Source organism: Melospiza georgiana, chromosome 1 (genome assembly GCF_028018845.1).
Source record: "Melospiza georgiana isolate bMelGeo1 chromosome 1, bMelGeo1.pri, whole genome shotgun sequence".
NCBI lineage: Eukaryota > Metazoa > Chordata > Aves > Passeriformes > Passerellidae > Melospiza > Melospiza georgiana.
This window is the reverse complement of record NC_080430.1, coordinates 97,064,905-97,080,145: the sequence shown is the minus strand read 5'-3', so window position 1 is coordinate 97,080,145 and position 15,241 is coordinate 97,064,905. Positions and strand designations below refer to the sequence as shown.

The window sequence follows — 15,241 nt, the reverse complement described above, 5'->3', positions numbered from 1 at the left end:
ATGAAGCTGGATGGGAGCAACTGTAAGTGCACTTCTGAGAAGTGCCCCAATAGGACATCCTTTTCAAGGCCTTCAAAGAATTTGGAAATGAAGGTGTTTGAGCCAGCAGGTGTAACCAATTAAACTTTTATTCATGATCATTTACATATGAGTAAAAATGTTCACCACAAAATGCAAACTTGTAGTTATCTTGTATTCAGCAGTAAAAACAGTTGCCTCTTCATAGTAAAGCACCAAAGCCCATAACAGAAGAGTCAGAAATGGATTTATCAGTTTTTCCCCTCACAATGTACTTGACAAAGTTGAAGATTTTATCGAAGGCTAAAGTTCCAGAACAAATTCTACAGTCACCTGAGTGTTTGGCAGGAACAGTACTATTTAGTAGCAGTTACTTTTTTCTGCCTTTTTTTCACAAAAATGAGACAGACATAATTAGGCCAAACATTGAGTTTCAATTCACCTGAATTTTTCAATGGGAGACAAAGAACAGTTTGCTAGTAAGGAGTACCTACAAAAACTATAAGAGCAGTTGTCAAAAAAAATGGAACACACACCAGCTCATTATAGCTCATCGGTAGGGCCCACCCCACTTCCAGGCACCTATAACTCCACTCAGTTTTATTCATTACATTTAACTTGCATTTCATTCATACTACATTTAAAATGACAACATGATTTTTTTAAGTTAAGTTGTGTACATGTACACAGTTTTGGTAGTTTTTTAAAGCTGTAAAATGTGTAAGTAAAGAGAGTCCTAATGACCCAATTACAGATTAAAGAGAAATAACCAGAATCAGTGTTACATAAAAAATAATATTCTACCACAGAAACCAATACAGTTATCAAGTAACTCATTAGAGAATAAAAGTGTTATACAAAAAGAGAAATGGTGCCTTTTTATCACTTCACAGCAGCACATAAGAAGGCAACATTAAGAAAAGTGCACAGCAGAAAAAGAATTGTTTCATTTTCTGAAAAACTTGAATTTTTCTTCAGACATCAGGCTTTTCTCCAGGAACATATTGGGTTAGGATTGCTTATATTTTCTTCCAGAGAAGGTATTCTCTTCCTGCATGACTTCTCAGTAAGGCGCTTACTCCGACATGTAGGAACGATACATCAGGGCCACGATAATCGCTGCTATTGCTGGGATCACCCAGTTGGACCATGAACTAAAGGGAAGTTTTTGAAAAAGGAGTTTAGGAAGTGACAACCAGCAAGTTTTAAAAAGAAAAACAAAAGCAAAAAAATCATTGCTTAAAGAAATCCTTTCTAGCCACTCCAACAAATACTTCAAATTCAATGATAACAGAACACCTGGATTAGCCAGTATACTCCAGATAAGGGAAGAAGCTTGTACAGTAAGGCTCTGTACTAAAGCTTACAAAGAAGTTTGCTTACTAGACAAGAGCAAAACCCTAGGCACATTTTTAAGTCATGGTGTGCTGCCCAGAATATCAATCATTTAAAAGCTGTTTAAGTAGCAGCATCACATGACTCTCCTAAGCACACAAACGCCCCACCCAGAGGGTCACAGAAGAGTCCTCTGACGTTTCAGCAGTGGGCAATTGTCAGCAGGATATAAGTCCACAAAGTTTTTGACTTAGTGGTATTACAAAGTGTTTTGCAAGTTTCTCCCAATTCTGACATATCTTCCTTCTTACACACAGAATCCTCTTATTTCCCTTACATGCAACAACAGAAGCAAATCTTAAAAGCAAGGCATCTGTGTCAGTAAAACAGCTGGCAATGACAATAACAGTCTTCCCTTCACGTGGCAGACTCCAGAAATAGAGGCCTGTGCCAAACAAACCACTTGGTAGACAGTGACACCTGCCAATATGAGAGAAGTATCTACCAAGTAATCTGCCACACTTGTAAAGTGGTACATAGATGCCAACTTGGACTTTACAAAGAACAGATATTTTCATGCACCACCCCCTGATATCTCAGCTTCCAGCAGATAAAAGCTATTCAGCTTTTTAACCTTCAGAAAAATCATGAGGAACTTCAAGTTTGACAACAGATGTGATACTGTACCTGGAACTAGACTGAACAGTGGTAATAAGAGTTTCCTGGAAAGCAAAGCATAAAAAGATATTTACTTCAGGAAGATAAACCTCTCCACCTTAACTAGCCCCACAGTTTCTCAAAACTCATCAAATGAGACTAATTCAGAAACAACTCAATGCATGCATTTGGGAAGCATTTTCTCCTAATTCCTACAGCAGTTCTGTTGTATTGTAAGCTAGCTAGTAGCAGTTCCTATAGCTAACATTGCATCAAGTTCCTAAAACATTATCAACAAATATTTTGCTGCAAGTTTTCTATGAAGCCGACTTCCAACTCAGGTTACATTTGAAAAGCTTCAGTCATCTGTAAGACAAAAATACTTTCCTTGACTAAAATCAAATTGAAAAAACTTGGAATTAATTCACAAATATTTTTTATATCAAAACTACATAAAGAAATCTACTAATTTACACCTACAAGGCTTATTAAGCTTGGGGGTTTTAGTGTGGTGTTTCAGATTGTGTAAATATCAGTCAAATTTTTATAGCTGTTCCTGGTGCTGATTTGGACTTGTTCTGTTTCCACAGAAAAAGCAGCACTACAAGGCCAAATCCCAGCTGGGTACATGTGCACAATTTATATGAAGACTTATTAATTTGGGCACCTCTACTTGTGCATGACCCTAAGTTTTTTTGACAAATCCAAGCATTAAAACCCCACCTAAATTTAGTGGTGCATGATCCATCACAGAAAAATTACTTGCTTTGGTACCAGAACATTTGCAATTAATTTAAAGAAAGAAGGATATAATGCCATCACACTTAGTAATCCCCAGTTATGAAGCCACACAAAGAAAATAATGGTTAAGGGAAAGAACAATTTAAAGCAGTATCAACAGGTCTAAGAGATTTAAAACCTGAAACACCACACTTAAACTGAATTATTTCTTTTTCTGGGGGTATACCACTCATACACAGACAGTAGGTCACAGTCTGTAATGCCCAAAAGACACAATGTGGCATTTCAAGAAACACACTTACTGTTGGTTTCTGAAGCTTGGATCTATCATCCTGCAAGAGAAAAGAGCAAGAAACATTTAGACAAAATCTGAAGCACTGGAAACAAAACCAAACTCACACAATTTATCACTAAATTCAGTTTGCAATTCATTCTGCTAATGGGTAAATATTTTTCCCTAGGTAAAAACAGACTGGCAAGAGAGCAGATGTCAGTGATTGATTTTGAGCTAAGATAAACAAGAACACTTCCTTAAATAATACTTCCCAGTATGCAACAAAGAAGTGAAACCTGAGCCTCCAACAAATTTCATTATTCTTTGTGCCCATGTTTTCACCTTTCCTGTGTCTCTGCAGAGTACATAACCTTAGCTTATACACTGACTGCAATCATATTGATTCTGCTTACTGTACTTGTACTATCAGATAAAGTCAACTAACTAGTTGTGCCAATGTCCACTGGACCAAAGGTCCCAAAATCTAGGGATCTTTCATAAGCTCAAAGTTCTGCTTGGCACAGTCTCATTCATTACAAAAAAGCCCAACAGTATACAATCCTGTCAGTGCTGTATTTGTACATTACACTACCATGCTGTTTGTTTCATATCAAGTGAAAACAGGCACTTGCCAAACAAGGAAGAACTGGACTGATACCCATGTTAAGAACATTAAGGGCATCACAAATGGATAAATGTGCATCAGAGCCAAACCACTTCTTATTAGGACAAGCTACACTAATAATATTTATCAAGAGATGACCTGAGACAAAAGAGACAAACAAGAGCAGGAATCTTACTGTGAAATAGGCTACTCAATATAGTGATTTTTACTCCAAAACATACATGAAACAAGAAGAAAAGAGAAGAGGCAGGAGTGGGCAGTAAAGTAGAGCAGACAGACACTCTAGCAGCCTAAACCTCTAAACAGTGGTTTTCAACTATTAAGATGCAGGAGGAATTTAATTGTGGCCTAGCTGAAGGAAGCCAAGGCAGCAGCTCTGTAGCTAGAAAGAAATACTTCAAAACTTGAGACAGCAGAAAGGTGCTCATTAAAAGTACAGGGAATGGGATAAACCATACAGAAGAGAGGATGTGACAGATGATCCAGTGGGAACTGATCACAAACAACCCTGACAACCACAAGTGGGAACCATGATACAGCTAAAAGTGGCAGGAGACAGAGAGGGGAAGACAGAGCAAGAAATTAGAAGTACAATGCTTTTAATAACCCTTTTCTAGACATACATATAAAGAGCCAGGATTGCACCTTTTGATGCAGGTGGGAGCCTGGCAGATAGGTATTTACAATGGTGAAGAGATGAAAGTGGTTGTTCAGTAGTCACTCTGCATAGTGCCATAAGAAAAGGTCCAGACATTCAGACCTATCACCTTCAGAGTTACAGAGCTTCATTATAAAGCTGAAAGCATATACCAGAAATGACACCATTCCATGTTCAGTTTATTCAAGAACTAAGCTGTAAGGCAATTTACATCACCAAAAGATGTGATGGCTATGCTTATGGTACACTAATAGAATCCCTTCACATTGAGGGAACTATCTCAAACCTAGGTCCTTCCACAAACAGCTGCAGGACTAACATCCAACCAAACTAGCAGTTCTTGATTTTGAAGTAATTACCAGACAAGTAACTAGATGCTAAAGCAGTACAGCAAACACAAAAGTAAGGATACACTCATATACTCACAGGATGAAGTTCCCCAATAATAAAGGATTCTGACAGTGTCCTTGCATCTGTGGAATGGCCAACATCTTCGAAGTTCTCAGTAGCATCTCCCCCAGCTTGTTCCCTAAGGACCTCTTCACCTCCTGGGTGCTGCAAATTTTAATGAGTTTGAATTTGTTAGTGAAATATATTTCAAACTTTAGAAATGGAAATTCCGCATTTTTACATTTCTAAAATTAAAAAGCAAAATCACCTGCTGGACTTTCTAAAGCAAATATAAGCCTTTCTAAATAACTAGAGAGCTTTGTGTACTCTCTGAAGCCAAAACCAAGGAAGCTAAGTCTCTATGCCATTGGCAAAGAAGCAGTAAGAGGCATTATCCCTTGCAACTAAAGCACTTAGAAAGTTGTGTGGGAATCAGTCTGTATTTTAACAGCACAACTATCATCTGAAGTTACATTCTGTGTTTTCACTTCTTTGGGAAATGTGTGTTTTTATCCAAGCAATGCTTTATACAGCAGAAGGATAAAAGCCAAAAAGGTATTAGCTACAGCAAGAACATTCCAGTAAGATAAAAAAATCTGTTCACAAGATGTGAATCGAGTATTGGCAAAACAAGCTGGCAAGGTGCTAAGGAATCTGACCTTCTAATTTATCCTGGTTTGAGCAGGGACGTGGGCCAGATAAATTTAAGGGTCCCTTCCAAAACAAATTATGGTACAAATATCAAGACAGCTCCTTTGGAAGTGATTAAGCACAACTGAAAGCTCACTCAAGACCCGAGAATAGCAATTTGGTTTTCATAGACTATGGAATCCCAAAACCACATTGTTGATAAAAACCCTGAGATACAGAGAAGTAATCTCCCAGGATCTTCTAATACCACAATCCATCACCATTCCCTTAACATAAGCCCCTGTTCTCCATTAACTTTTATTCTTCCCCAGGATGCTCTTTGGGGGTTTTATGAAGTACATTTTTATCTATCAAATAACTCTCCTTGAATATACTGCAAGATCTATCCCATCTTCCAGTTCAGTGCATTTCCTCAGCTCTCAGTTACTTATTATGTAACAGGTGACACACCACAAAAATTCACCACTCAACTTTCAAGTAGGAAAGTGTTACATAAACACTGGGAATGATTAGGTAAACAAGTTAAAAGCACTTATTAGCACTGCCTTGGATTAAGGCAACCATGGAATAGATATTAGCACTTTACAAGTAGCAGAGAAGACAAGGCTTTTGAAGATCAGTTCAGTTTTTAATGCTTCTGAGTACAAGATATAACATTATGGAAAATAGGCAAAATTTCCACAATTTAGGGTTATCTTGTGGGGAACACAGCTCACCAAAAAACCCACAGGTTAAAGAAATGGCATTTCTACTAGTCTAGGCAATTCAGGTTAGCACTTAACTTCAAATCCTCCTATTAATCTCATATCAAAATTTATCTTCTGACAAAACCAGTATTTGTTCATACAGCTGAACTAAACTACTACTATGAATTTCCAGCAGTACCAGAACTCCATAACTTGAATCTTCACATTAATGGCAGACATTTATTTTAACAGATTAAGGAAGCTGAGGAGAAAAAAAACCTCATTACAACACTTTTTAAAGAGTCAAGATACCACAGTTATTAGGGTAAAGGATCCCTACCATGACTAAGCAAAAGCAAGATTAAGCAACTGATAGAGAGATTAGACAGAGCAGCTGAGCCAAAAAAAAGTCAGAAGAGTACAAGCAGAGTAAAGATTATGCAAGCAACCTGCAAATATGGCATGCTCACCAAAATCCTGTCCTTGGATCCATTCTGTTAAGTATTCAGGGAAAGGACTGGACAAAAGTTGAGGGAGCACTCAAGTTCAATGCCTTGAAATGGCACTTAAGAAGGTGAACTTGGGTCTAACCAGCACTCCAAGATATTACCTCAACTAAATCTTCACAGAATTTCTTCAGCAATGTGAGTTTGGGTTTTTAATACCATGCTAAAGAATTGTGCCCCCCAGGTAGAAAAACCATACCAACTTCAGCAGAAAAGGTGGCACAATCCTTGGAAAACATACTTGACAAATAAGGTATCAACAAGCAGCAAAAGGCCCTAAAGTCAAACCACCCATAAAGCACCAGCAGCATAAGCAGTATGTAAACTCCTACTCATGCACTGCAGTGAACCCAAACCCCGCTCATACAAGCACACAAAATACCAGTTACTCCAGCAAGTCATGAAGATCACATGGTTTACACTACCTCACCGAAAAACATTTGCCATCCAGCCAAACAAGTGCATACCCACCAACATAACTGCATCTGCACTACAATTACTTCATGGAGTACTTGAACAAACTGCTTGCATGTTGCCAGCTACAGAATGATCATGTACTAACTTGTGCTCCCAAATCCCTCCCTTGTGCACTACAAAGCAACCACAGAGCAGTATGGGCAGCACCACAGAGGCACTCCAGCTTTTCTCTGTAGAACTAGTTTTTTGTCTAATTAGCAACTGATCCTTCTGTCTACAAAACCACAATACTAGTAGTATCAAGATAGTAACTGCACCCAATCTCTCTACCAACCCTCTGACTGACTATCACAGGTCAGCTGAAGAGGACAAATTCACCCTGACCTCTGCCACTACAGCTGGAAAACTGATAATTTATTTTTTTTAATAACAGGAGCACAGCTAAGTATGGAGAATCACACACAGAATTCCAAACTGATGCCATCTACCAGGTAATGTTAATTATAACCTACTAGACATTGATGGAAGTACTTTGAAAATAAACACTTTGCTTTTAGATGCCACCTCTGCTTAATGATATGAACTTACAAACCCTCTGTAAATAACTAGTACATAATACATGCAATTAATTAAAAGCTTTCGCCTCCCCTAATGAAAGGGAGCAACTGTAATGTCTCACACAAAGGGCAAGAACTGACTCTTCTATCAAAAAATGAGCATCTTTCATGGTTGGATGAGTTTCCCAAAGCTTGTTTATACAAGGCTTTTGTTCATGATTCTGCCTGGTAAACAAAGCCTGCTACCAGAACTGCTACTTTTAATGAAGATCCTCTGGACAAATCCTGGAACTGGAAAGCCCACAAGGCTATACAGATAGTGACTCCTAAACCAAAATCCTGTGGATAAAAGTAACCTAAGAGCTCTTACAGGTAAAACTGCAGTTCAGGAGAAATGAAAAAGCTTTTGATGATAAATTAAGACAGCCTAGCTCATTCCCAGGACATTCCCCATATAACAAATAGTCTAAGCTATATGCATAACAAATACCCATACAGAGTCAGCACTAGTACAGAGCACAGATGAATTCCTAACAGCAGCACATTAGAAAGTTTTAGATAAGGCAAATATGCAGTTAATCTTGCTGCTCTCATCTGGGTCAAAAGTCCAACTCACCTCATCTGAATACCACCTTTTCTCCCCCTTGCTACGGTCATGCAGATTTCTCAGTGTCATAGTTCAAGACACCATTAAACCATAACTACCTCAATTTGCAACTCCTGTGCCCTCTCCCTTCTTATACCAAGGGAATGAAATCTAGGGTCTAATTTCACTTTCAGGAAGATCAGCAAAGGTCTCCATTAGTGAGAGTCTCAAACTCAGATTTCCCTTTCTGCTCTACAGGAATGAAAAGCAGAAAGGGGCCAGTGAGAGAGCCAGGAACACCCAGAGAACCTCAGCTCTATTATGCAGGACAGACAGACAAATGCTTGCTTATTTCAAGGGCATTTTCATGTAGCCTGAAAAGAGTCCTCCAAATTATTTCTATCATCTATTTAAGTTTCAGGACAGAAACTGACAGCTCATGTAAAATGTCAGGAGCCTAGGAAAGAAGATATCTCTCTGAAAGTGTATTTTTGAAAACTATCATCAGGCTTTTAGATGAAGTGCAAATGAAATACCCAGTAGCTTGGTGTCTGCCCTGATTTCAGCTGGGATAGAGTTGCATTTTCTTCTTGGAGGCTGGTACAGGGCTGTACTTTGGATTCAGTGATATATGAGAACAATCAGTGATAACACACTGACACTGCAGTTGTTTCAAAGTAGCACTCACCCTAATTCAAGGGCTTCTAAACGTCCCATGCTCTGCCAGCAGGAAGGTGCACAGGAAGCCAGGAAGGAGCACAGCCAGGACAGCTGATCTAAACTGGCCAAAGGGGTATTCCATAGCACAGAATATCAGGCCCAGTACACCAGCTGCAAGGAGTTGGCTGAGGGCTGCAGCTTGCTGCTTGGCAATGGGCTGGGCATGGGTTAGCATCTCTTTTTGTCACCCTTTTTATTGCAATTATTTTATTTTATCTCAGTTACTAAACTGTTCTTATCTCAACCCACACATTTTATCTTTTTTCCCTAATTCCCTTCCCCATCCAACCAAGTGGCTGTGGGGAGCAAGGGGCTGCACTGAGGTTAAACCCCAACAGTACCCATTTCCCAGCTTACAAAACAGTTACAGCTTGCAGAGCTTCACATGCAAGTGCTAAGAAGTGCTATTTCTTAAAACATTTTCAAATTCTCCTGCAAGCTTCATCAGAGCTTGAGGAAGCGTTAACACTGGATTTAATCCTCAGACTGCAAGGTTCTGCAGGAACAGTGCCCATGGCTCACTGGCAGACTCCAAACGTGCCAATAAAGGCATCTTTCAGTGCAAGCTGGTCATGACTATAAACATGGAAGGCATTATGCTGCTCCCCACAACATCATCACACTGCACGAACGCAACTTATTGCCACAGAGGGGAGAGAACATTTTTCATCCTGACACAATAGAACAATATTTGCTTTTTGCACTTTATTTGACCAGCATTACAAAACACATTTGGTGGCAGCTGTCCATTCTAGGAGAAGTTTAGGAAAAGTGCTATGGATGCACAAGTTCATATCGTATGGAAAAAAAATATTTACCAATGATGTTTTTGCTGAATTCTTAGACCACCAGCAATTGAATTAACCTAAATAAATCTGTATTAGATTAACATTAAATGAATGCCATAGTTGGTTTCCAGAACAATAAACTCCTCATATATGTAATTATCTACAATACAGATATAGCCATGACATCCTGCTGTGATACACATGCATTTCTAGTAGCTATTTTCCTTTAAATTATATAGGACCTTATCCTGGTTTCAGCTGGGATACAGCTCATTTTCTTCCTAGTAGCTGGTACACTACAGTGCTTTGGATTCAGCATGAGAATAATGTTATTAATGAACTGATACTTTGGTAGCCAAGTGATGCTCACCTAAATCAAGGACTTTTCAGTGTCCCACGCTCTGCCAGTGAGGCAGCACAGCCAGGACAGCTGGCCCAAAGTGGGCAAAGGGATATTCCATACCACAGAATGTCACACTTCATCCACAGACTGGGAGGAGCTGTCTGTGAGCCAGGAAGAGGCTGGGCATTGGTCAGTGAGTGGAGAACCCCCACGTGCTGCACCATTTGTTTCTGTTGGGTTTTATACTTCTCTCTCTCCTTATCATTACCATCACTGTTACATTCACTTTATTTCAATTATTAAACTGTTCTTATATTGACCCACAAAATTGACCTTTTTCTGATTCCCCTCCCCATGCACTGGGTAGGAGGGTGAGTGAACCACTGTGGGGGTAAACCACAAGACCTGAAGCTAAGGAAAAGGTTTCCCAAATCTTCTGCAACACAGGTCCAACAGCCTTTAATGGCAAACAACACCAAAGTTTCTGGTTTCAAGACTACTCTTTCTTGCCAAGATCTTTTAAATAATGCATTCCGAAAGCTGAGGTATCTTGATTTCTTCTCCCAAACTTGGAAAATCAAAGAAAACTCAGAGATGAATATTCAAGCCATGAATTTTCCCCAATATCTGCCACTTAAAAACAAGAAAACAAAAACAAGCAAAAATAAAAAACAAAAACTAACAACAAAAAAACCAAAGAAAAACAATCAAACGGACGAAAAAAAAGCAGTTGCTGGCATCTTCATTAACCCCACAGATATCAAAGCACACAATTGTTTCCTCATTCAGGACTTTTTCTGTATTTCATATGATCCTTTCAAACCTTGTCCTTAAGGAAGCCAAGCCGCTATGGGTCGCACCATGCAATGCCGCCACCCCATGTGACACACACATGTCACCACCCCAGCCCATTTCCTATCTACTTTCAATCAAGTGTTCACAGAGACTGATGCTTCCCCAAAGCCAAACAAATTCCTCTCAACATCTACAAGCTCCATGAAGACACAACAGCTGGACAGAGGGAGCACACCCTTTAACTACTGTAATGGAGTGAAAAACAGCACCACATTTTCACTTACTAAGCACAAGAGCATCCAAGGTGACTTTAAGACTGAAGCACAGTAAAGTTTTCAACTTCATCATTAATAAGAAAATACTTCCACAGGTTAACGCAGTAGCTGAAAAGATGCCTTATTTTAAGAAACGGGACAGGTGAGCTTAGCTGCTTTCCCAGCTCTTCATTCCCCAGAAAACTGATACTTATGTACTGCTTGGGAAGAGCATGAGTGAGGTGACACTTTGGCAACCCACCCTTTTTAATACTATTGGGCTGAAATTTCAGTGGCCCACATTAAAGTCTAAAAATATGTTAAGCTTTTCTACTTCCAAAGGGAACTGCAAGAAATACAACCGAGTTTAACCAATAATGCTATTGAAAGGGCTAACATAATCCCCACTTTGAGTAGGGTTTACTGGATTCTGGAATGAACTAGCAAGAGGCTAGCTTCCACTTCTCCTCAGCTGTCACATGCCTCAGGGTCTCTGACAGTATCTAAGGAATTAGCATAACACTCGATAATTTAACTAAGTACCAAAAGCATTAAAAAAAAGGTTAAAAAAGTGCCCTATGAAGTATCTTAATCGAAGAGTTCCATAACAAAAATCACCAACATTTTACTAATGAATAGTAAAGGTCAAAGAACTTTCTCTAGGACTGTAGCTTCACTTAATCAATAAGATTGTAGGAAATAGTTACCTGAAATATTTTATCTCAGAAGGTTTTGGAAATTTCAGCTCAAAACCAGCCATGTACTATTGAAAGTTGTTCAATGTGAGGTTGAAATCTGACTTGTGCTTACCAGAGTGTCTCATGACATCACCCACATTGTCCAAAACCCAACTATTTAAATATTTACAAACCGAATTCTTTTGATATGCTACCAAATTATCAATGTTGGCCTGAAGGCTGAAAATGAGATTTTCTTGGAGAAATTTACACAAGGTGATGCCTAGTAATATTTACCAATTTCACCATATGTACTGAAGGAAGAGGCTGTGCAACTACTTAAACTCAAAAGCTCATTGGATCCTGGATTTTTTTTGTTCAATGTTTTTTTTCCCTTGGGCAGGGTTAGGTTTAGGGTTTTTCTAAGGTGTGGGTCTTTTTGTTTCCACCTCCTCAATCTGGACAATATGTACAAACAATAAAATTGTGTATCAGTCAAAACTGATCAAGTTCCCAAAAGCTAATTCAGTTTTGCAGACTGCACAAAAAGCTGCTTTCTCCTTCAGAGCTTCTATAATTAAATTGGCCCTGACTGTAGAACCATGCAGCAATGTCCATAACTAATGGATGAAGATGAGCAGGGGCAGAGCTAGATGAGAAATAATGAAGGAAGAGCCAGTAGATCAGTTCCATAATCTGCTTGCTGAAAAGCCAAACAATTTGCATTGACACACAGCTTAAGAATGAAATACTACCTGTGTCAACACTGCCTTTGAAAAATCGCCTGTCAACCCTCCTTTGCAAAATGCTCAGTTTGTCCTTTGAATTGGAAGGGTTTGCAAGCACAAAAATCAAGACGGGGCTACAGAACTACTGATGCTTCAAATCCATCACGTCTCTACCCATCTAAACTGTGTTCTTTAAGAAATGAATGTGAGTCTAGCATACACTTTTTAATTGGTTGCTTTTAGGAAGAATTTCTTCACAGAAAAGGTGACTATACATTGAAATGGGCTGCCGAAAGAGGTGGCAGTCACTGTCCCTGACAGTTTTAAGGAAAGACTGGATGTGGCACTTACTACCATGGTCTAATTGACAGAGTGGTGTTTGGTCAAAGACTGGCAGAGATCTCAGAGGTCTTTTCCAGCTAAATTGACCCTGTGATTCTACCTTTGCTAACTGAGAATACAGAGCGAGAGAGAAAACTCAAAATACCTAAATCCCAGTGCCATTCAATTACAGGGGAAAAAAAGTGTTTTTTTTTTATTTCTGCATTTCCAGTGAATAATGTTTTAGTCCAATAACTAAAATGCTTCTTTATTAACCATGACTATCAATGATTACACCAACTGCTATCTGCCAGAGATCAAAAACATTAACCACTAACTGGGAAGGAAGAAATCCAACAAAACACAGCCAAAGGAACTGAACTTGCCTCTAGTGCTCTACACTAGAGCTGGAACTGGTGCAGCTTTGTAGCACCACACTGCATCCCCACACTGAGTGGATTAGGGCCGCTGTGAGAGCCACCCTAATTTTCTGAACCTGACTGCCTGTGTGTAAAGCCACGTCTGCCATGTCCTGCAATAAAAGACCACCCAGGGCTTAAGGCTACCCAGGATGTATGAGTTTGGCAGACAGGAGCACAAGCCACTGTGACCAAGAGGCTTTAACGAGGACTGGATATAAGGAAGAACTTTTTTACAGGGACAGGAGGGAGTCATTGGCACAGGTAGCACAGGGAAGTGGGGAATGCCCCATCCCCGGACCTGTTCAAGGACCAGGGCTGGGAGTAACCTGGTCTAGTGGAAGGTGTCACTGCCCTTGGCAGGGAGCTGGAATGAGATGAGCTATAACGCCTCTTCCAAACCAAAATACTTTGTGATTCTGTGACTATTACAGTAACCCCAAGATCTGTGATATTCTGCCTGCTGTGGTACTTTCCTTCCACTTTGTGAAATTTCTTTCCTGCTCCATAATACAACACACACTACAATAGTGTGAAGAGAGGAGTTGCTGACCCTTTAGTTCACACGATAATAAGGCTCTGGGTCCCAGCTGAGTCTTCATTTTTAATTCTGTTTCCAGTCGGCACACCAAAGCAAGAAGCAGATGGATTCAGCCAAACTCTTGGAACCCAAGATTCACACAGCCAGCCCGCCTAACTCAGCCCTCAATCCTGACTCCAGTTTTTTCTCCTTGCGCTTATTTACTAGAAATTCAGACCCGAGAGTTTCCGGCGGGCGCCCAGCGGATGACACGGCAGCGCAGCCGGGGCACGGCACTCGCGGCTTCCTCCGGCCCGAGAGGCGCCCCGAGCCCGGGCCCGCCCCGCGGCTCCTCCTGCACGGCGCTATCGCGGCCCCGAGGGCGGCTCCCGCGGGCCGGGGCAGGCGGACGGGAGCCGGGGAACCGCCAGCGATCCGGCTCCGCGGGGCTACGGTGCCCTCAGCGTCCCGGCAGCGCGGGCACCCACCTCGTCCAGGAACTTGGTGACATCGTAGATGCGGTTGTGGATGATGATCCAGGTGCTCTGGCTGTTGTTGTGTTTCTGCACCTCCTCCAGCCGGTAGTAGCGGCCCCGCCACGACTCCTTCCCGGTCTCGCTGGAGCCCACCATCTCCCGTTCCGTCCCGCACCGCACGCACCACAGGCCGGCACCGCGCACAGCGCCAGGGCCCCGCCGCAGGCCCTATCACCAGCCGCCACCGCCCCGCCCCTCCAGCCCCGCCGGTCTCTCATTGGCCGAGAGCAATGCCACTCAAAGCAGACAGGCAGCCTGGAGGCTGCCGTCACGCTCGGGGGCGGGACTTTGCCGTGGTGCCCCGCCCTATCCCGCCTCCCCGCCGTCCCACGTGACCGGCTGGCGGCGGGCGGGGCGGGGCGGGGCGGACGGGGCGGGACGGGGCGGGGCGGACGGGGCGGGGCGGGCCGGGGCGGGGCGGGGCGGGGGCGGTGCCGGGACAGCCCCGCTGGCCGCGCTCGGCCCTCCGTCGGTGCCGGGCCCTGCAGTCGCAGCTTCTCTCCAGTCCGCTTCCCGGCATGGTCACCCCAGCGTTCCCCACTTTGGCAGCGGCGAGCTGGGGGCTGCCGGTGTGCGCTGCCGCGAGCTAATCGCCGACTTGCGATGTAGAAGCGCATTGGAATGGTTTAGGTTGGAAGGGACCTTTTCGGTCATCTAGTTCCTATTCCCTGATATGGGGACCACTCGACAAGATTGTTCAAAGTCCGATCCAGCCTGGCCTTGAACACTTTCAGTACAAGAAAGATAAGGAACAGCTGGAGAGTGTACAGCACAGGGCCACAAAGATGTTTAGGAGTCTACAGCACTTCTTATGAGAAGAGACACAGGGAGCTGTCAGACTCTTTTCAGTGAGACAGGACGAGGAACAATGGCCATAAACTAAAAAACAAGAAGTTTCACCTTAACGTGAAGACGTTCACATTGAGAGTGGCACAGATGGGCCGGTCGGGGCTGCTCCGACCCGGACGTGTTCCTGTGAAGCCTGCTCCAGGTGGCCCTGCCTTGGCAGGGGAGTTGGGCTAGGTCATCTCCAGAGGTC

General features: G+C 42.0%; 1 protein-coding gene across 1 annotated transcript; it reads right to left on the bottom strand.

Annotated features, from left to right (window-relative positions):
- Positions 1–110: 110 nt before the first annotated feature.
- LOC131084214 (cytochrome b5) lies at positions 111–14,373 on the bottom strand. Its single transcript, XM_058025450.1, has 5 exons — positions 14,155–14,373; positions 4,735–4,863; positions 3,054–3,083; positions 2,041–2,075; positions 111–1,172 (listed from the first exon to the last, which is right to left on the bottom strand). The coding sequence occupies exons 1-5, from the start codon at positions 14,296–14,298 to the stop codon at positions 1,094–1,096; spliced, it is 417 nt and encodes a 138-aa protein (XP_057881433.1). The 5' UTR covers positions 14,299–14,373; the 3' UTR covers positions 111–1,093.
- Between the last annotated feature and the right edge of the window lie 868 nt (positions 14,374–15,241).

Excerpts from the sequence above, each read along its gene's own strand:
- LOC131084214 (XM_058025450.1), bottom strand. The coding sequence starts at position 14,298 with ATGGTGGGCTCCAGCGAGACCGGGAAGGAGTCGTGGCGGGGCCGCTAC. Across the intron at positions 4,864-14,154 it reads TCACCAAGTTCCTGGACGAG|CACCCAGGAGGTGAAGAGGT; the intron begins GTGGGTGCCCGC and ends TAAAATTTGCAG. Across the intron at positions 1,173-2,040 it reads ACTGTTCAGTCTAGTTCCAG|TTCATGGTCCAACTGGGTGA; the intron begins GTACAGTATCAC and ends ACTTCCCTTTAG.